This window comes from Podarcis muralis, chromosome 7 (assembly GCF_964188315.1).
Source record: "Podarcis muralis chromosome 7, rPodMur119.hap1.1, whole genome shotgun sequence".
Lineage (NCBI taxonomy): Eukaryota > Metazoa > Chordata > Lepidosauria > Squamata > Lacertidae > Podarcis > Podarcis muralis.
In genome coordinates this window covers 42,625,762-42,647,706 of record NC_135661.1, presented here as the reverse complement: position 1 = coordinate 42,647,706, position 21,945 = coordinate 42,625,762, and the positions used below count along the sequence as shown (strand labels likewise).

Sequence of the window (21,945 nt, the reverse complement as noted above, 5' to 3'; positions counted from 1 at the left end):
TGAATGTGAAAGGAGAAAATGGCAATGTACATGTAGTGGTAGCTTTACCACTCAGAAGTGGTCCTCTGTATCCTTCACCCATTGGCAAGGGAGGATCTTTTGAACTTGCATGCTGTCCTCCCCTCACTCATGGAGGCTGGCTCCACCTCAATCTCGTAACGGCAAGCCACAGTTTTCTTTGGGGATCTGAGGGCAGCTGTTTAGGAGGCTGCTGTTTTGCAGCAGATTTGGCATCATGGCCAAAGGTCTCTTGTTCCTTTAAGGGATGCTTGCGAGGCCCATGATTAGGGGTAGAGACGTTGAAGAGTTCTAACAGGAGCAGAAATTGCCAGTGTTCCCTTATTCATCCGGAATGGAAATCAATCTAGTGAATATGATCGGTATTCACTGTTGTTTTTCTGTCTTCAAACAATATGGAATCAATGACCTCACCTCCTATTTACATTGCATTTCCTTTGCACTGAGACAAGCAAAGTGATAATGCAGCATTAATAAAATAGTTAATTATGTCCGCAGCGGACAGCAAGATGGAAAACATAGCGTTTAACAGAAGCTAAACTGCAGCGGAAGGGAAACGGTGCTGCATTGAATGTGGGGCAGAATGCAATTCAGTGCCTTTTTGCATCCCTAATTAGGGATAAGGGCAGCACATTGGCTACCTATGAACGTTTCCATAGGTGCTGAGGACAAAGTACGTGTCCAGAAGGGGAATGCTTGTACTTCCTCTTTTCCCATTCCCTCCCGTCTTCCTCCGCTTCCTCTGCCACCTCCCCCTGTCAGATTTTAGATTGAAAAGCTCCACAGGGCAGGGCTCCACCTTATTCCCTGTTACGCTGTAAAGCGTCATGCATGTTGACGGGGCTCCATAAATAATGATAGAAAGAGCAGCGATAATAATAACGGTGGCAGCTAATATCCCAGCGCCAAAAGTTCTGGCTATGTTCTGAACTCCACAATTAAACCACTTTCAAGCTGCTTTGAAATCTTTGATTGCTTCCAAAGAATCCTGCGAATGGTAGTTTGGAGAGGAGGGTCTCTGAAAATTGTATGGGAGTTCCCCCAGCTCTTTTTGCTCCCAAAATTCCTCAGTGGGATGTTGTGACAGCTTTGAAACTGGCTTATATTTGAAGTATAGGCATGGCCTTTGCCACTCAGAATTTGGGTGCTCCACCCCTGCCAATCGTTGCACAGGGCAGCCACTTTAAAAATTTGATGGTAGTTTGAACTCTTCCCCCACCCCCCACTGCCACCGCCCACCCTGGTATAATCCAAATCCTGGTGTGATAAAACTGCTGCCTCTGTTGCCCTGAGCCTGCAAAGAAGAAAGAGAGTGGAAGGGGGCTGTGCCTTAGTTACAAAACTGCCTCATTGGCAAAAGGGCTCCCCTCTCGTCCTGTAACTGTGACCCTTTGCCTAAAACTCCTGCCTTGGAGGTTGGGGGGAGGGTAGACAGGTCCACGTTGCTATCCAGGCTTGGTAAGAGCCTCCTCCACTAATGGGGTCAGGGTTTGCAGAGATAAAGATTTGCTGTTGTTAACTGTGTCAAAAAATCAATAAATCCCCAGTGATGCTTGGCTGCGATAGGAGAGGAGAAATCCCCAATAGCCAGCTAAGTGGCGGGGGCTGGGCATGTGCTGGCAGTGAGGTAGGGAGGGGGGGTCGGCGGCGGTCCGGATAAGCGGAGACCCTACAGAAGAAGAGAGGGGACTTGGGGCTATGTGAATCGCCAGCCCCATACTTCCTGAAATGCAGTCCTCGGTTACCAGGGCGCCATTTTGAAACGGAGAGGGACAACGGTGAGTGGATGTCAGCAACCCAGACGCAAAGGTGAGGGGCAGAGCAGAGCTCTGAAGACTGTTGCTGCCGAGGGAGGGAAGGAGGACCACGTATCGGATGGGCTGTACCTTGCCCCACCTTGCCTTGCTGGCAGGTCTGAGCCGCTGCGGTTTGAGCGTACAGAGGTGCGACAGGGCTCTCTCTCTCGGTGGGGAACTTGCGTTGGCAAGCTGGAGTGACCTGCTCCCTGAAGCCACCGTTGGCAAGGAGCACAAGGGCTTAAGTTTGGTGGCGCAATTTCATCACCCAAAGTGCATTTTCTGTTCACATTTAGTCCTGGGATTGTGAGCAACTGGGCTAGGGGGAGGGAGGGACATTCCTTTTTAAGGTGAATTTGCCTGGTGTGCAACAGTATAGATGTGTGTCTCTAACAGAGAGATGTCAGAGAATTCTGAGGAAACCAGAAACAGCAGCAGTAATTGTCAGTGTCTGCTTATTTGTTGCGTGTCCAGAACAGAAATCAACCCAGCATATATGAATGGTATTGTCTGTTGTTGTTGCTTTCAGTCCACAAACAATATTTAATTGATTCCCCCCCCACACACACACCAAATTTGCACTATTTCCTTTGCACTTTAACAGAAGGAGTAGAATAAGGAAATGACAACATAACCTATGTGATGAATTATGCAATTTATGTAATTTCAGCATGGCGGGCAGTGAGACAATGTAGGTATTGGCAGAAGACCAACTGCAGCAGAACAGAAACGGTTCTGCATGTGATGGATACTGGATGTAATAGAAAGCCATGCCTTCTTACAAGTTTGCTTCCCCTCTTCTGTGGGCTTCTAACTCCTTAGATTCCACTAATAGGCAAGTGGGGGAATCTGCCACGGACATGGGGGAATGAAGGTGGGACCCCTCCAAGCCCCTCCTCTTTTTCTCTTTGTCTAATTTTAACGCCCAACAGCTCCTTTGTTATTCCCAAGGCTGCCCCTGATTACTTGAGCATCCGAGCTGCCAAAGCTGGGATAATCTCCTTAGCCCCTTTAGAGATATTTTCTTTTGTATGGGAAGGTGAAGTGTAAAGACGTTGCTTGTACGCAGCTTAAAAATGCTCCCCAATCGCCCCCTTCCATCTTATCAGGCCGGTGCTATCACGCATCGTTTTGCTACTTGAGTTGTCAGTTTTAAAATATGTATAATTCCCTCTGCCTCGTGTTTGAAACTTCTCAAAAGGAAAACCACCTTTTTGACAAACATCCTCTTAGTCCATTTCATCAGCACCCCTGCCCATCAGACAGAGCCGGGGAGGCGTCTCTCAGAAGCTCACAAGTTTGGGTATGATGGCACCGGCCAGCCCTTGTTTCTTGTTCCCAGCTTATGGTACGCTGTCCCCGAATGTGGAGGTGGGCAAAAAGCAAGTCCGTCTTTGCACAGTGCCTAATTAACTGATGGAATTCCCTGACACATGGTGTGGCGGCCCCCACTACCTTAGATAACTTTAAAAGAGAACAGCACAAGAGTAGGAAGAGGAGCAGGCAGTCAACCGTTATTAGATATGATGGCTAAACTTATTTATTTATAATAATTTACATCAGCCTTTCAGGTCCCATCAGTTCCAGCCAACTGAGTTTTTTGTTGGAAGTTTCAGGACAAGACAAAAAAAGTACTTCTTCGCACAATACATAGTTTGGAACTCGCTTCCACAAAAGGCAGTGACGGCCATCAACTTGGATGGCTTCTTAAGAGGATTGGGCAAATTGATGGAGGACAAGGCTATCAATGGCTACCAGCCATGGTAGTTATGCTCTGCCTCCATGGTCAGAGGCAGTAATGGTTCTGAATACCAGATGCTGGAAACCACAGACGGGGAGAGTTCTCTTGTGTTTGGTTCTGCTTGAGGGTTTCCCATGGGCATCGGGTTGGTCACTGTGAGAACAGGATGCTGCTGTCTTGTGAAAATTGACCCCTTATATGTCAACTAAGAGACTTACCTGTTCCCTTGAATATCTTCACTGAGAGTCACCAAATGGTGAAGTCAGTTGCCATCATGCCTCACTGGTTGGGTTCCCTAGCTGGCCACTTTGGAAAGCAGGAAGCTAGGCTACATGAGTCCATCTACACAGCTTAGGTTTAAGCCAGTGATGGCCAAACTTGGCCCTCCAGCTGTTTTGGGACTACAACTTCCATCATCCCTAGCTAACAGGACCAGTGACCAGGGATTATGGGAATTGTAGCCCCAAAAGCTGGAGGGCCAGGTTTGGCCATCACTGGTTTAAGCTACCTGAAAGACCGTTTTCCCTCATAGGAACCTGCCCCGAGTTTTGAGATATTCGGGGAGACCCTTCTCTCGGTCTGGGGACCTTTACAGGCATGCTTGCTGGGGTCATGGGAGAGAGTATTCTCAGTGGCTTCTCCAGATTTTTGATACTCCCTCCCTAGAAAAGGTAGACTGGCTCCCTCCTTGCTGACCTACCTTTGGCAAGTGAAGACTTTCTTGTTCCAACAGGCCTTTGGGAATTGACTGCTTTTAGTTAAAGGGATGGTGCCATGCTGTTTTCATTGTAATAAATTTATTTTATTGTAATAATTTATTAGTAGTAGTAGTATGTTTTAAACAGATTTTATTTATGTACAGTCAAACCTTGGGAGTTGAATGGAATCTGTTCTGGAAGTTCATTTGACTTCCAAAACATTCGGAAACCAAAGCACGGCTTCTGATTGGCTGCAGGAAGCTCCTGCAGCCAATTGGAAGCCGTAGAAGCCCCATCGGACATTCAACTTCCAAAAGAACATTCGGAAACTGGAACACTCACTTCCGGATTTCAATTGTTCGGGAGCAGATTTGTTCAGCAGCTTTCAAGATCCAAGTTACGACTGTATATAGTTTTGATACTGTCAATGATATACTGTATTTTTCCATCTGTAAGATGCCCCCATATATAAGATGCCCCCTAATTTTTGACATTATTTTTTAGGGGGAAAACCTAATCTTATACACGGAAAAATATGGTAGTTTTAATTCCATCAATGCTTAATTTTGTTATTTTCTGGTTCTTGTTTTTAGCTGTAAGCTGCTTTTAGTCCCATCAGGTAAAAAGGTGGGGTATAGAGAAATAAAATAAATAAATATTCTTAATCTGACCCAGCAGGGCACACACTGTCTTTCTGCAGCCTTTGAAATGTTGATCGCCTATGAATTTTACAAGAATGCAAGTCCTTCCAGTGTGGGTCAGTTAGGTACCAAGCTGGAGTTGGATCTGGGTTGAAAATCCCATCTTTGCCTTGTGGTGGGGTGGCCTACCACACAGGACAGTTGTGCAAGTGAATACAATGAAATTTTGATGTCCTGATGAATCACAATGTGGATAATCCTGGACCCTTCTTTCAGGTTAGGATCTTGGCCCAGAGAGATACCAGCACAGTCAGGAGAAAGCAAAAATTAGAATTGTTGCTTTTGCTTGCATGGGTGAGGAGGTGACATTAGCTGAGAATTTCTTATTTCTATTCTAGAGGAGCTAACTGAAGCTAGCACTTTGGGGAGTGGTCAGGTGGCAATCTCCCTTTGTATTTTTCACATTTCTGTTTTAATAAAACAATTCTTACTATCTTGCTTAAAAAAAAAAAAAAAAGCTTTGCTGTCATCCTTTGAAAACAATTTTATCCTCCACATTGTAGTTAGGGGCAAGCAAACCCAAGGGCCACTGCCTGCCTCTACATGCTTCCTAGTTCCTTTCTCCTTTTCTTAGGCCCCTTTCCCAGCAGTGCTTTTTTATCAGCTTATGATACTAATAGTTAATATCCTCAGTATAAATAGTGCTTTGTAGAATAACACAAGGTTGGGGTGTCTTCTGTGTTCATGTTGCTCACAGTCTAACTTTAAGCAGCGAATAAGACGATCAAGGGAGAAGAAGGAAGGAGTAATGAGACTCTTGTCATTGCAACTTGACGATGTTCCATGTGGCAGTTCTAATCACGTGATAGGTTGGTTCTGTGTTGCTTCCAGGTTGAACACGGAACTCAGCACTGCCATATTACTTCTCTTTATCCTTTCCTGTGGGATGCAGCCTACTTGGTGCTACTCTTGTGAACCAAGCAGGCATAAAACTCCCAGAAGGAGGCAGTCATGTTCGCGCACGCAAAAGGGAGCCCTTTTCCTCACCTTACCAGAAGTGGTCCTTTTCAGGTTTAGAAAATAAAGACAGTAGATGGCCAATGCTGGATATATGCAAGATCAAAGGTAGTGCAGAGGGAATGAGTAGAGGAAAGTTTAGTAAGTCAGCTGTCCCCCGAAAGCTGGTTGGCAGTGAGGTGAAGGCAAGCACAGAGGAAGGACCTGTGGAACGTTTGGCCGCAGGATGTTGTAACAGGCTAAATTAGGTGACATACATGCTTAAGCAGTGGGTATTGGCCATACTAAGCCAGAAAAATGCACAAGGACACACACACACACACATGCAAATTTATTGAAATGTGTAAGGAGAATTTATTTCAGGCTGCTGGAAGGCTTGTGCATGGGCTATACCATGCTGCCCTTACACTTTTGACTGGCATCAGTTGGCCCACTGTCGAAAGACACAATTGCTGAGCTATCTGGACCCGGAGTGGCAGCTTTGAGTTGCTTCTCATCTCCCCCAACCCCACCATTGTGGCTGAGATCCTTCTTACTCTGCCTGAGAGGCACCCCCAGGGAACGGAAGCGTTTTTCAGACGGCGTCCCTCGCCTTATTTTCTTTTTTCCTCCATTCCTTTTGTAACTTTATTATCACAAGCGCGCAGGCCGATACCAGCCCAATTTGGTTAATGATCCCGGAGATAAGAATTATTCCGATAACTTCCAGGCCAGCTGGCTTGCGGGAGCCAATCGGATGCCGGCTTTGCCAGGAAACTGATGGGGAGATAAGATAAGGGAGGAATTGTATTAACCTGCAGGGTGGTGAAACTGAGCGCCAGCACCACCGATCCCAAGATTAGGGGCAGTGAGACGCACGCACACAAGCAGAGCAGGCGGGAGGGAGGGAGGGGGAAAATGGACTTTGTTCCTTGCGATAATCTGCAAGATTGTTCTGACCATTAGCTAGGCTGGGCTGGGCTCTTATTAATAGACACGTCATGGCTTCCTTTTCGTCCCGGATGGGGCTCAGAGAGCTGGCGTGTGTGAACAAGTGTGTTTGAGGGTCTCAAGTGACTCTCAAGACTGTGGAATCTCCAGCCTTTCCTGCCCCGTTGTAGTATTTCATGTTCCCCATGCTCAAATCTCTTTCTCCCTCTCTTGTGGAGTCTGCATAGGGCTTTATGGGTAGACCCAGATATGCTCACTTAAGCATAAGGATGGAGGAGAGGTTTGGCACAGTTCACCCTTTAATTCAATCCTACCTAACCCTAGCCTTTCCCGAAACAATACATCAGGTATCCCCAAACTGGGCCCTCCAGCTGTTTTGGGACTACAACTCCCATCATCCCTAGCAAACAGGACCAGTGGTCAGGGCTGATGGGAATTGTAGTCCCAAAACAGCTAGAGGGCCGAGTTTGGGGATGCCTGCCATACATGAACAGAACCACAGCTGCCCTTCCTTCTCTGAAGGTTGCAATGTAGTTCTCCAACCCCAAAATGTCTAAATTAGGATGTGTGCATAAAAATGATTATTAGTAAAATAATAATAATAATAATAGCAATAGCATCCAGCGGGTGTATTTTATTAGCAGAAAATGTTTCCAAAAAAAAATTCTTAGTCAAAATTGCATAGAGAAATGCCTCTTTGGGGGAAATGCACACAAAATATTGTAGAATTTTCATGAGGACTTTTTTTTTTTAAGGTAAATATGTTGCAGAATGATGTGGAAATGTGAATGGAGATTAAGACTGGAAAAATGAGCAACCAAGAGAAACCAAAGCTGACAACCAATTTGCTGTCCTTCCCTCTGTCAGCTTCTATGAGTCCCTGGAAGCCTCAACAACAATTCAGCAAAACCCATTGCAAAGATGGCAGCAGCAATGTTGTTTGAGATGATGATGGCAGTCAGGAAGAGTTTCTTATAAGTGAGAAGACCTTCATTTGGTGGGTGAAGGAGTGCAGGAGGCGGGTCTTACAACAAGGGGTTCTATAGGGCTTAAGATCTTAAGAGCCTGGTTTTTGGATCACACCAAAGGGAGCCCATTTCCTCCAGCATCCAGTTCCCACAGGTGCCAACTAGATGCCTCTGGCAAGCCCACAAGCGGAACCTGAGCAGCGCAGCAGCACTCTTCCCACTTGCAATTCCCAACAACTGGAATTCAGAGGCCTACTGACGCTGAGCCTTGGGGTTTTTTAGAGCCATATACAGACAGCCAACCATCGTCCATTCTCTGAAAGGGTACAAGTTGCTCTCTGGCAGACACAAACTTGAGTTGGGCACACTTTACTTAGCTCATATGTTGTGTGAGCCCTCCAGCTTTGAGGTACTGTTAACGATTGACATCTCTCTACAAACGGGTCCCAGTTAATTGGATTACCAGCGGTTTCTGCATTGCCCCCTAGCAGCTGGAGGTTGGCTGGGCTATTCCTGGCCAGGTGGCCCAGTGCTTGTGGGCAGGGAGGCGGGAGAGCCTCCTGGCCTCAGTGCTGCGGTTGGGATTCTGCTCTGCTGTGCCTCGGTTTCCACCTTGCTTTCCTGGAGCTGCCCTTCGGCATCCGCCTTGGCTTTTGACGAGGGGAGTAGTTCCTGTTACGTCCTTTTTAGCAAAATCCGGCAGGGACGGAGGGAGGGAAGCGGCTCGGCTTGCCCTATTTTCGTCCCCTTGTGTCTGGAACGGTTGCTTTCTTTATCAGTGGCTGTGTGTTTTCTCTGGTGGGGATTGATACACAGAAGATGGAGTGCTCTGACATGGAAAGTGTCAGGCAAAGGCTCTTATCTTGGAGACATGGTCGCCTGACCCAAACGCAACTGATTAGCCAGCAAGAAGCTGGAAGAGGAGGAAAGGGGGCAGGAGGAAGGGTGGCAGTTGGGCACAAAACAGGTTTGTTTGCTAAGCTGGACAGAACTTGCTCTTTACTGCTCACTTGGCTGCGGCTCTCCTTGAGATTCCCTAAAGGGAGGAACCTTTTTGCAGAGGGCTGACTGATCAGAAACTGGATTTCACTCCCTCGCTTCTTCCCAGACGGGAGTGATGCATTTCAGTAGAGGCTGTCCTGCTTTAAGGGAGGGGCCATAGCTCAGCGGCAGAACATCTGCTTTGCATGCAGAAGGTCCCTGTTTCAATCCCTGGCTTCTCCAGCTATGGCTGGGAATGGTCTCCTACCCAATACCCTGGAGAAAACAGCCATGGCTGTTGTGAGTTGTAAGTGGATAGGTGAAGGCTGCATTGTTACCATATCAGCAGAAGCCTCCAGAATGGAGGCAAGATCAAGGGCAGGGTTTCCTATTAGTGTGCTCTTTCTTGGGACAGAAATGTAAATGAGGTGTAGCCTCAGTAAGATGTTGCCAAGTGCACAGAAAAGAATTTAAAGGAGCACTCCACAGACGGCAGCTCCCCAGTGACCTGCCACTGTGCACAGGATGTCTCTGCTCTTGCACATGTTGTCTTCCCATGCGCAAGGCTGTTGGGTCTGGGGATCAGTTGCCATGGCTAAAGAACAGGAGTGAGGAGTTGGCTTCACCCCTTTCTTCTGGGTCTCCTGGAGGCATCTGGTGGCCATAATGGCTATGTATGTTACCTTCAGGATCAAAGGCTGTATGCCATGGAATACCAGCTGATGGAGAGCAAGAGAAAGCGCTGTTGCTTTCATGCCCTACTTGTGGGCTTTCCGGAGGCATCTGCTTGGCTGTTGGGCCACATTCTCACCATGCAGTTTATCTCTATGATACCACTTTAAATGGTCATTGATTCCCCCAAATAATTATGCATGCTGTAGTTTGTTAAAGGTGCTGAGCATCGTTAGGGGACCCCCATTCCCCTCACGTTGTTTCAGTTCCCAGAGTGGTTTAACAGTCAATCCCTCTTCACAGAGAACTCTGGTAATTGTAGGGAATAGTGGCCTTTTGAGAACTCTCCGCACCTATGAAAAACTACAGCTCCCAAAATTCTATGGCTACTTAAAGTAGTGTAATAGCACATTAAATGTATGTTGTGAATGGGGCCTCAGATCAGTCTTTGATCTGAGCCAGCAGGGCTCTTGTACAGGTTGAATCCTCCCACTCCTCGTGTGCGCAAGGCCACCTTGGGAATTTTGCTGAAGCTGCTCTGAGCCCAGAAACTCTACAGCCATGGTCTCCCCTCCCTTCACCTCACCTCTGCCCTGATAAGCTTCAGCACATGGGGACCTTTGCCTCCCTGTCCACCCCAGTGCCTTTGATGTGTTTTGGTGGAACGAGCAGTCTGATTCCAAGGCCTTGTTTCCCACGCAAGGAGTTGGATCTGGACTCTCGCCAAGCCTCCCTCCTGCGCCTCTGTCCGTCGCTCCCTCGGAACACCTCGACTGCAAGGCTTTGGGGAGGGAGGGAAAGAGGGCGAAATGCAATGCCGACCCCTTTCTCCCCTTTCAGATGTACAAAGGGGAACTGCTGGGAGTCTCCGTTTAACATCCATCTGAGTATTGCTTAGCTGCCATCTTATCTGTCCGCTGAAAGATGAAGGTGCAGCTAAAACATTTTAGGCTGGTCTTCCCAGCCGATTTACATGTTATCTAACCCATTAAACCGAGAGGCTTATCGGACCATCAAGGCCATTACAGCTCAAAGCCGTCTCAACCAAGGGTCCTAATGAAGCAAAATAAGAGGCTCCCTTTTTGATGGAGGGATGCCAGCAAGCTTTGATCCGTCCCCTGCCTTGCAGCTCCTTGCAAAGTAACCAGAGAGGGGCCACAGTGGCTGAGGTGATGCCAGGAAGGGTTGGATCTGTCCATTTTGGTTTCTTTCAGTTCCCTGTTTCTTCCCATCTTAAGTTCAGTCCTCCACATTTCTGCAGCACTTTGCAGTTTCTAAAGGTCCTCATAAAAATTCATCAGTATTTTAGTGTGATTTCTTCTTTGCATTTTTGCCTAACATGCACACATTTTTGCAAAGCAATTTTCCCTAATATAATGCATTTTGGAATATTATATTTACTGATACAGGCAGTTTTATAATGCTCTACTCTAGCGCATGCATTTTTCTACACGTTACTTGGCTGGAGAACTGCACTGCAATATTCGGAGAAGAGCAAATTTTGAAAGATGGCTGTGCTTCGGTTCTTGTATTGTTTTGGAAATTACAAACCTGGTAGTTTCACCTTTTAATGCAAACTGAACTGAATTCCCCCCCCCCCCCGCCCATCCCTACATGATGCCCAGACAGGGAAAACCCAGTGCTTTCTGAGTCATCTTACAAAGGTTGATGCAAACACAATCTCTTACCTTTAACTATAGTTGTTGTTTTTAAAAGCACATTGATGGATTTTGTGTAACTCAAAAGCTCATCAGACAGTGTAGAGTGCCATAATGTTGACATTCTAGAAAAGTTAAGTAGGATTGCCTGCACGAAGGAAGGATCTGTGGTTCAACTGAAGAGTATTTGCTTTCAATTTAGAAGGTCCCAAGTGAAATCACTGGTATATCAGGTAAGAGCTGGGACAGACTCCTTGCCTGAAACCCTGGAGAGTTGTTGCTGCCAGTCAGTGTAGATAAATTAGAGGGACCCTATGGTCCTGACATTGTCCCAAGTTCCTATTAAATCAGCTATTTATCCTGAAGAGTTAAATAGCTGGCTTACTGGGCTGCACACCCTGGACACCCAAGTGGACAGAGATGCCACTCACAAAACAGGCAGGTTCTTGAGGAGGTAAAAGGTGACTTGCCCAGTCCCCCTTGCTTTTGTGGGAAACGTGCTAAATATTTTGCTGAAAACCCTTTAGGGTATACCCAACAGTTGCTTGATGCTGTCAGAGCAACCTGGAAATCAGAGCAACCAGGTGCGGCCATCTTGGACGTGGTTGTTGAGGTGCAACTTTCACAGGGGGACCCCATATTTAGCTGAAGCACCAATTCCACCTTTGAACTGAGGCGAAAGCAAACATGTTCATTGAAAACTCTGGCTTCAGAATGTGGGCAGCTAATCGCAGTAGAAGTCCACAGGTTGAAGCTGGGGGGAAATTCTCGGAAGCAACAGGCGAGGGACAGGTGAATATCTGGAAGAAGAGCTGCTCTGGTTCTTGTTCAGTAGGTCATTGGCAGCAGTGATGTAGCGGTCAATGGTCATCATGGTGGCTGGCATAACCACACTCCCTAAACTATAGGCTGCTCTGCTGATCCTATATGTGCTCATATTCTCCTCCAGCTTATTTGGAAAGCATAAAGGGATTCTTTACGCACAGTGGACATGCGTTTGTGGTACTGGGGAGGTGGAAGACGTGGTGCATTCTCTTTTGCACTTTCCCTCGTATAGAGATCTCAGAGCTCATTTCTGGAGGAGACCTTTGGAGAGCAAGAGCTGGCTGGGCCCTGCCTGATATTATTTGCAATCTGTTGGCAGAGCACAGTAAAACCATTGCAAACCTGGTGGCCACCTTTGCAGTAGCAGCTTAAAAAAAATCCTTAGCGTTCCTCTTTAACCTTTGGCTGATTGACATCCAATGCCCTTTTAAAATTAAAAAAAAGTTGGGGGGAAGGGTTGTTGGGTTGTTTTTGTTATGTATTTTGTGTTGTTATATTGTGTTTTTATTTTGTAACCGCCCTGAGACCTGGGGTATAGGGTGGTGTACAAATTTAATAAATAATAATGACAACAATAATAAAGGCTTTTGTCGTGGAATGCAAAAAGGGCTATCCACAATAGTATCGTGACATTGTTGTTCATCTTGGTTTGTGCTGATAATTATTAGTGTCAGTTATTATTAGTGCTGTGCTTTGTCCTTGTTTCTCTGGTGTTTGCAATTGTGCCACACATAAGTACCATATATCAATGCAATTTTTTTATATTAAATTTTGAATTATAACAAATAAATAAAGAATATGCCAAGTAAAATATCAAACGTCAGTGAAATCATATACAGCATAAAGTCCAGCATGAAGAAGAAGATGGTTACAAAGTTTACTATGCAAACAATAAACCCACCAAAGTAAAACCTCACAAAGATCCACAGCTTTGTATAGGCAGGAGAGACTGCCCAGCCATGAGCTTCATCATTTGTAAATGAAGTCATGCTATATTGCAAAAAAAAGTGTGTGTCTGGGGGTGTCTCTTGTACTATGTTCTTCAGCAACTTTTAATTTATGGAAAATGTTTTCTAGAAGAGCATTTGCCCTTCTAGATCTTTGATCTGTAGAACTGCCACTGTTACAGGTGACACATGATACCCATTCCACATCTGTAAGAAAATGATATTTTAGTGTGGTGGCACTTTGGAATTCCCTGCCTGTTGATACAACGAAGCAGGTGCCTTCGTTGTATTCTTTTGGCCACCTACTAAAAGCATTTTTCTTTAGACAAGTCTGCCCAGATACATAGAATCTTATGTGCTTTTAGTTTATTGCTACTTTCACTTATCTCAGTGTTTTACTTGTCTTTACTACATATGTTATTGTTTAATTATTTTTGCAAACCACTTTGATGGCTTGTTTGTTTTTACAATCAAGCGGTATATAAATTGTATGAAATAAATAAATAACATTTGCAAATAACATTTCCTGCCCCTAGTGGCCTCGGGGCTTGCTCAAGTGGAGACAGGAGGCTTTCCGCCCCACCCCCCACCCCCCCTGGCTGAGCAGCAGGCTAGGGCCAGCTGTAATGGCCACAGCCTGTGAGGCACTGGGGTGAAAGCACAATGAGAACTGTGGCAGCTTCACTCGGCATCTCGCCAGCTTGGGCCAATGCAGCTTTTCCCAACATTGTGGTATATCGTCAAACCGCGTTGTTTGGCTGGCGTTGTTGAAAGCCCTAAGACATACATACCTTCACTCTGCAGAAAGCAACAGTGCATAATATAATTCCAATTTATTATGATTAGCCAACAGCCAAGGAAATATGTTTGTAGAATTAATTCAACTTATTAAGCATATTGAACTTTAAGGAAAGATCTTCCCCAACCTTTGTCTTTTAATCAGGAAATGTGAACAATTTTGCAAAAGAAGTGCTTCTGCTTCAACTGCTAATGTGAAGTAGGAACCTCATTAAAGAATAAGAAATAGTACCTAACCTCTGCTCAGTTCTTTTGCTCATTCACCGAGGTCTTCCATGCTTTCACAAGCAAATTTGAAAACCTCATTTTCACCTGCCAAAACAAGGAGGGTCCATCTGTCACCCTGGTGTGCAACCAGATGGCACCGTCTCTCCCACTCCATTGGTTGATAGATGTTATGGGAACATTGTAATCTGGCCATTTCTGTGGTTTTAAGAAAGAATGAAGCCCACACCACCTAGTAGGGAAGTCTCTCTATGCTGAAGAAGCTTCCTTGAAAAGTTTATGTATAATCTCATCTCATTGATTTCTGCTTCCCTTTTTTTCCTCCTGTCCATCAGGTGAACTGGAGCTGATGACATCAGAGGGCGAGAGCAAAGTGCGTGCCAGGCAGAACGTGCCTGAGGGATTGTCCTGGGGTCCGTACCAAGGGAATATCCACAGTGAGCCTGCTTCTCCAGGGAACAGTGAGCCAGTAAGTAAAGCAGTCACTAAGTCAGCAGAAATGAAAGCGAGCACCCCTCTCCTCTTTTCCTCTCTCTGCAGCAAACAGCTGCAATGCCCTTTGGTGGGTAGCATCGTTTTAATCCCACCTTCCCTCCAAGGAAATCAAGGCAGTCCATGGTACTCCAGTTTTATCCTTGCAGAAACCCTGCGAGTTAAGAGACGGGCAGTTGTAGAGCACCTGCCTTGAATGCAGGAGGTCCCAGGTTCAATCGTCTGCATCTACAGGTGCCACTGCCAGTCAGTGCAGGCAGTACTAAGTTCCATGGACTCTTAGTCTGGCACTCTGGCCACTACACCATCCTGGCATTGGGGCTGAGCTTGCACCAGATGGCATTCCTAGCCTGGCTGTCATTTCAGACCATCTTCCTGCACTTTTGAGGCAGTCCCTTTCACTTCCTGGGACTTAAAAAAATCTATGTATGTTGCCCAGTACAGGTGTAAGCATGGATATCTCAGTTGGTTAGAGTGTGGTGCTGATAATGCCAAGGCTGCAGGTTCAATCCTTGTATGTTACAGCTCTATATTCCTGCATTGCAGGGAGTTTGACTACATGATCCTCAGGGTACATTCCAACTCTACGACTCTATGATTTTATGATTCTAAGCCAATGTGGTTCTCTCCAGATGCCTTGGGACTACAAATCCCATCAGCCCCAGTGAGCTTGGTCAGTCATCATGGATGATGGGAATTGTAGTCCAAGGACACAGTCTTGGCTAGCCCAGACCTTGCAGCATGTCTCAGGCACCTCCACAGGTAATAAGTGGTGGCCATTATAACCACACCCCAAGGCAATGCTTCTGATTCTTCCTGTTTCTCACTTACAAGCAGCATCCTTTTAGCACAGGCCAAGCTACGATTCTGTGTTTAGCACCACACACAAAGTGCCCGTCAGCAGGATGCAGCTACTCCCATGCAGCTAATCTCATTAGTGCGGCTCATGGCAGGGCTATATCCCATCAGCATCAGGTTCTTAAAAGCTCCTTTCTGCACAGGCCTGTGGTATGTTTTTGAAATCCCGGCTGGAAGGCCTTTACCCTGCTGGGTTTAATTTCTGGTTTCCCCAGTTGTCTTGCCGTTCTGTCTCGGAACTGGTGCTGCTTTGCTTATTCATCAGCGATCTGGAGCTGGGCTGAGCAGGGAGGTGGCCAAGTCGCAGGTGACCCCAAATTGTTCAGGAGGCCAATGAACCGAGCAAGGCTGTGAAAAGCTTCAAAAGGATCTCTCTAGGCCCTGTAATGAGCAGGCAACAAAGTAGTAAATGAGGCCCAATGTCAATCAAGTAGGAACAAGGCTCATTGCAACCAAAAATAATCCCATGTGTATCCCAGTTTCATGGATGACAAATTGCAGAGCCTGTAATTCCCCCAGAACAATTTTTTTCCACACCAGTGCTTCAGCTTGGAACATAATACAAGCGCCTTTGAGGATGCACAGAGTGCTTTCCTTTTGCTGCTGAATACCAGCCAGCTGATGTATTGGAGGTGGCTAGCCAGATCTTGTTGGACTTCAACTCCCAGCTGCCCCAGCCAACATGGCAAGTAGCCCAGGGCATGATGGGAATTGTAGTTCTGCAACATCTGGAGGGCCACAGCTTCCACACCTCCATCTCATTTGGGTCTTCATTTCTCTGAGAACAGGGCTTTGCTAGCTGACCCCACTTCCCCCATTGTGTTCATGTGTTCAGCCCCACCACCCTCCACACAGGTGTCTGCATTGGGGAGCTTCCTGACTGGCCAGGAAATAAGTATTGGGGTCATTGTGGACAGCTCCCAATGGTGACAATGGAAATGGGAAATTCCACGTTAATGATGATTAAGGAAAGGGATTGAAAGTAAAACAGCAATGAAGACAGGATATAAATCTTAAAGTGGACCTGCCTTTGGAACAACTGGGCCCCATTTGCACCGTATATTTGAAGCAGTAGCATACCACTTTAAACAGTCACAGATTCCCCCAAAGAATCCTGGGAACTGTAGTTTGTTAAGGGTGCTGAGAGTTGTTAAGTGACCCCCTTTCCTCTCACAGAGCCACAGTTCCCAAAGTTCCTTGGGAAGAAGGATTGGTGGTTAAAGCACCCTGGGCGTTGCAGCTTTGTGATGGGAATGGGGGTTCTCCACAAGGCATCTCTTCCGTAAGCATCCCAGGTCACGATGCTGGGTAAGGCCCCTCTCAGCCTGAAGCCATGGAAAGCTGCTGCTAGTGTGTGTAGGCATCCCTAAAGTAGCTGGACTGGTGGTCTATCACAGAAGAAGGCATCATAATATGTTGTTTGTGCATCTTTGGCTTCTGTCCGTTTAGTTTGTTCCATTTGTGCTCCTCTTGGGTGTCCAAACCTGGGTTTCGTGTTGACTTACAAACCCAGTTTCTCATCCTCACAACCTCTTTTGGCCCTGCTTCCTTTTCCTCTTAAGCTTCTCAAGTTTTGGCAGAAGAGGAGAAGGACGTCAGAATCAAGATTGTTTTGTGGGGTTGTGTGTGCGCATGAGTATCTCATTTTGTGCAACAAGTACACGTCTGATTCCAATAAAAATATTGCAAAACCTTTTAGAACAAATGATAAGAATAATATAGCAATGTGCATGCCTCCAAAAAAACAGCTATGGACATGATTTATAACTAGGCTCAGGGAGTTCTGAAATTACTTGGAATTCAGAAAAGGGGAAGGGGGTTGGAAACCCAAAGGATTCACCCTTCCTCCTACAAGAGAGGAGTTGGGCACTGGAGAGGAGCAGCTGTTTGGCCCCTTCCACCCCCTCTTTGCCCCCACTGGAGGAGGCTGGAAGAGCAGAATGGGAGCAGGTTGGTGCTAACTTTCTTCGAAGGATCTTGTTCCATAGCTCTGGGTTTTTCTGTCTGAGCCCTGACTGTATTATTGCCATTGCTGCTGTTAGATTTATTACCTGCCTTCAGCAGAAGGAACCAGGGCAGGTCATAGCAATGTAAAAATACAACAGTCAAAGCAGTTTGAAACAAATTACAATCACAACTAGAGTGGGTCCTAAAAATAGACATCTCAAGTAGAGGAGGTGGACACTGTCAATGGCTACTGGCCATGGTGGCGATGCTGTACCGGCCTGGTCCAAGGCAGCTATGTTTATGTATACTAGCTGCTGGAAACCACAGGAGGGGAGAGTGCAGTAGTGCTCAGGTCCTGCATGAGGGTTTTCCACAATCTTCTGGTTGGCCACCATGAGACCCGGATGCTCAGCTAGGCGGGACCTTTTCAGCCTGATGCCCAAAAGTCAGGGCAATGAGGTGCCTCTTCAGCATATACTGAAAGTCACACTTCTGTGGGGGAAGGAATTTCAAACTTGGGGGGATGCCTGGCACCCCCACCCCCACAATGGTTCATGCCCTGCTCTATAGGTGGCTAGGCTGCCCCCAAGTGCTATCCAAGGGACCTTGGCCTGGGCAAGACCCGATCTCTGCCGGTGGGAAAAGGAGGAGGCGGCGGTGGCTCTTTTGGGATTTCTTCCAACTCGTTTTTTATGGGGCTTTGTGAAGGATATGGGACAGAAAGCCCTGGCCTCTCCTCTCCCTTCTCTTTCTCTTTCTCTCTCTCTCTCTCTCTCTCTCCCCCTCCCCCCCCCCAGCTCAAGCCTCCCCGTTTATCTTTTTTTTTTTTTTGCCAAATTAAATCCTTGATTAACCCTTATCTTGCCAGTTTGGCGGCTATCTCTCCTGTGGCGCCGTATGTCCAGACAACCGGTACGGGATGATTGATTTCTTAAAGATATGCCGCTGCTTTTTTCTGATACTTCATTTATTGTCTAAATATTTTTGCTCCCATTTCAGCAGCTTCCCTTATCAAGTCGTGTTGATGATTCCCAGCCCTGCCCTCTCTCTCTCTCTCCTCTCATCCCCCCCCCCGCCCCAGTTTCTTCCTTTTCTTTATATTTTCAGTTGCCTCCCTTCTCTGTTGTTGTTTTTTTAAACCCAGAAGACAGAGGAAAGGGTTGTTGCTCTCTATGGCCGAAAGTGACTATCAGTCTCTTTTCTTGCCTGGGGAGGGGGAGATTGGGGAAGCACGGAAAAATGGGTCTCCCAACTCTATCTTTTCTCCAGTAACTGGTATGAAAAATCCTTAGTCTATGATGGCCATTAGGGAAGGGAAAGCAGGAAGCTGCCTTATATCATCAGACTATTGGTTCATCTAAAATAGTAAAGTTGTCTCTGACTGGCAGCAGCTCTCCAGGGTCCCAGGCAGAGAAACATTTCCCATCTTCTGCTGGCTGACCCTCTTAACTTGAAAGTGCCAGGATTAAATCTGTTCAATATGTTGATTATTATATTTATTTTCCACCCTTCACCAGAAGGCCCCAGGTTGGGTTACAGCAATATAAAATGCAGTATTCAAAACAGTTTAAAACAGCTCACAATCACAGCTGCAGTGAGTCCTAATAGAGACAAAAAAAGAAGCGGAGGGGTGGTGGTGCTGCCTTTGGACCCTGCTTGTGGGAGCAGCCAGGAGGCACATTACAGGAATCCGGGTTGCTGGACTAGATAGATCTTTGAACTGATATAGCTGCCCTCTCCTCACGCTCCCATGCCATTGATGGGCAGCAGAACTGAGTCTGCCAGGCCCTACTAGGAATGAGGGAGGAATCTGCATTTTGCAACAGACCAACCTGACCTGATGGCTCCAACTCTGCTTGTGGATCAGCTCCCAGTTGGACGGTGGATTTTGCAATGCATTTGCAAACTGTAAAAAGTGCACACCAAAATCCATATGTTGAGTTAACGGTGCATATAAAACGCGTGTTTTGAGGTGAATGCATTGAAGAGTGTGTGTTTACATTTAAAAGTGCACACATGACACATGGGACAGGCTCACGACTGAGTGGCAACGAGGCTGAAACAAGATGGAATTAACTGCTCAGCCCATCCGTAGTCTTTGTCCATCCAAATGCAGCTTTGTAAAAAAATATGCTGTGTCCAGCTCCATGCTACAATGCCATACGCATATAGGAAGCTGCTGTGTCAAATCCATTGGTCCACCTGGCTCAGTACTGTCAACTCTGGCTGGCAGCGGCTCTCCAGCTTTTCAGGCAGAGGTCTCACTCCCAAGCCTGCCAGGGATTGAACCTGGGACCTTCTGCACGCAAAGCAGATGCTCTGCCTCTGGGCTATGGCCTTTCCCCAAGCCAGGCATGTGGGAAGATGCCATTAGCACACATTCGCTGCATCCTTACCCCTCCCTGCAAGACTGGCACTCTTTGCCACAATGAAGTGTCTCTCCCCAGCCTCAAAAAATAAAAAAGCAAGCAAAAGAACCCAAACCTTCCTGTGGGGAGGGCCGAATCATCCTGGAGGTTAATGATTAACCAGCGTGACGGTTCTCCCTTCCCTTGTTTGGCAAGGGGTCCGGCTGCCCCAGATAAAAAAAAAGTCCCAAGCGGATGTTGCTCAGATACAGTTTCCGATGGTTATCTGGGCCGCTGCAGATTGGAGACACTGACCTCTTTGTTAAGGGGAAAACAAGGAGGGTTTCTCTGCCTTGCCTTCCTGCCCGGACCCACTTACCATGGAGGGGCTGGCATGGAGAGTGTCCGGGAAGGAAGCCACACCTTGCTTGCCAGTCTGTCTCTCTCACAGCCCCTTTATGCTCCCAATGGGGCATTGTGGGGAAAGGGGGGCTGTTTTGGGGAGCCAGGTTTGCACGGATGCAGACCATTGGGAGCTTGTCGCCTGGAGTTATTTGTAAGAGACAGTCTTGTTACTTGACTCCAGGGCGCTCTCGAGAACCTGGGGGTGGTGACGACAGGGCAGGGCTAATGAAGCAACAGAGTGATCCACTTCCAATGTGTCCGTCGTGGTTTGTTCAGGCATCTTTTTACACCCATATAGCACCATAAGCCTGCAGGGAGCTTTGCAGATGAGAATGTGGGGGGAGCTCCTTGCCCCAAAGAGCTGTGAATAGAGTTACAGTGAAGGACTGACTTACAGAAGGGCAGCCTTTGCCAAGCTGGTTCCCATCCTGGAGCTCTGGACTACAGCTTGTGCCCATGGGGCCTGATGGAGAAATGTAGCCCAGGAAGGCACAAATATTGCAAAAGCTGCTGTTTATAGTAAGGGGAACCTTGCACAAAGCCCCTGAATCTTCAAAGGAAATGCGGGCTTTCAGGAGGGATCCGGGGAGAGGTGGCTTTGTGCTGGGTAGTGATTCCAAATATATGGGGCAAGAAAGGAGAAAGGCTTTTTATAATGGGGAAAAACACATTTTATTGAAAAATTGGGATTTATATGCCAACAAACAGTTGAACTAAATTATAACAGCAAGCGATTAAGAACAAGTTAAATAAATAAAAGTATTCAAGGACGTAAGAAGCCAAATGCCCATCTAGTCTAGCAACCTGTTCTCCTAGGAGCCAACCAGATACCCTAATGGGAAGCCTGCAAGCAGAAACTTAGTTCAACAGCACCATCCCCACCCACTATTCCCTGCAACTGGTAGTACACACACTTACTGCCTCCAACAATGGCAGCAGAGCATAACCATCCTGGCTAGTCATCATGGATAGCCTTATCCTCTGTTAATTTGCTTAATGCTCTTTTATAGCTGCCTGAGAGTGGGTGGCCATCATTGCAACTCGCGAGAGAGAGTGGAGGAGGTGTGGGCAGCTTCCCATTGGCTGCAGGAGCTTCCTGCAGCCAATGGGAAGCCGACCAGCGTCACGGAAGGTGGTTCCCGCTCTGCTCCGCGCATGGGCCTTAGGTTGCCGACCCCTGCTCTAACCAGTTGATTATTCTGGCTTCCCTTTCAAGGATGTAAATCAATGGGTGTGAGGTGCCAGTTTGCCCATGGTTTCCTATGGATGCAGCTGTTTGCAGTTCTCTTCTCCCTAGTTTTACTGAGCAAGAGCCAATTGCACCCACTTCACTCATCGCTGGTAGTGTGCAGAGGAAACAAACCACAATCCCTGGCTTAGCATCACATCCAACCCAGAGACGATGGTTTGTTTCAGTCAGTAAGCCCAAGAGCAAACCTTTAGCTACAGATCCTGGCTTGTTGCAAATGTTGCAACCAAAACAAGCAGCTATCCCCAGTTCAGATGTGAGTCTAAGCCAGGGATTGTGCTTTGTTCCTCCCTAGCAAGGAGGTGCATAGCAGGTGCCAGTGGGCCATGTGTTGTAAGCCATGATGGCCAAATGTGGCCAGTGAACCTAGTGAACACTAAGAAGCCAGAGGGGGGTGGGTTGCCCCCCCCCCTGCACAGCTCAATAGGGAAGAGAGCTAAAGCCTTGAAAATTTTGCTTGCGTTGCACAATTGATTCATGACATCTTCAATTTAGTTGCGCCAAAATGTTATACAGTATATGATATGATAAATTACTTTTAAGTTTACATTCTAGAGGAGGGATCTAAAGGAGAGTACTGTTTGATGGGGGAGGATGGCATGGGCCCCCATCTCTATCTTTAGCGAACCATTATCAGACAGTGAAGTGTCCCAGACTGAACTGAGGCTTTGGACATCTTTCCACCCAGTGAACACGGCCATTCGCGGTGGCCCCTGTGTACCTTTCATGGC

General features: G+C 46.9%; 1 protein-coding gene across 6 annotated transcripts in view; it reads left to right on the top strand.

The window, feature by feature from the left end:
- Window positions 1–21,945, top strand: part of ZFPM1 (zinc finger protein, FOG family member 1) — a 131,071-nt gene that overhangs the window by 91,842 nt on the left and 17,284 nt on the right. For 4 of the 6 annotated variants that reach the window (XM_077931608.1, XM_077931607.1, XM_028739954.2 and 1 more), the window contains one exon: window positions 14,251–14,384. In XM_077931608.1, the coding sequence (XP_077787734.1) occupies window positions 14,251–14,384 (134 nt within the window). Of the gene's footprint in view, window positions 1–1,611; window positions 1,828–14,250; window positions 14,385–21,945 lie in introns of those variants that run through there. The other 2 variants (XM_077931612.1, XM_077931610.1) reach the window with 2 other exon arrangements.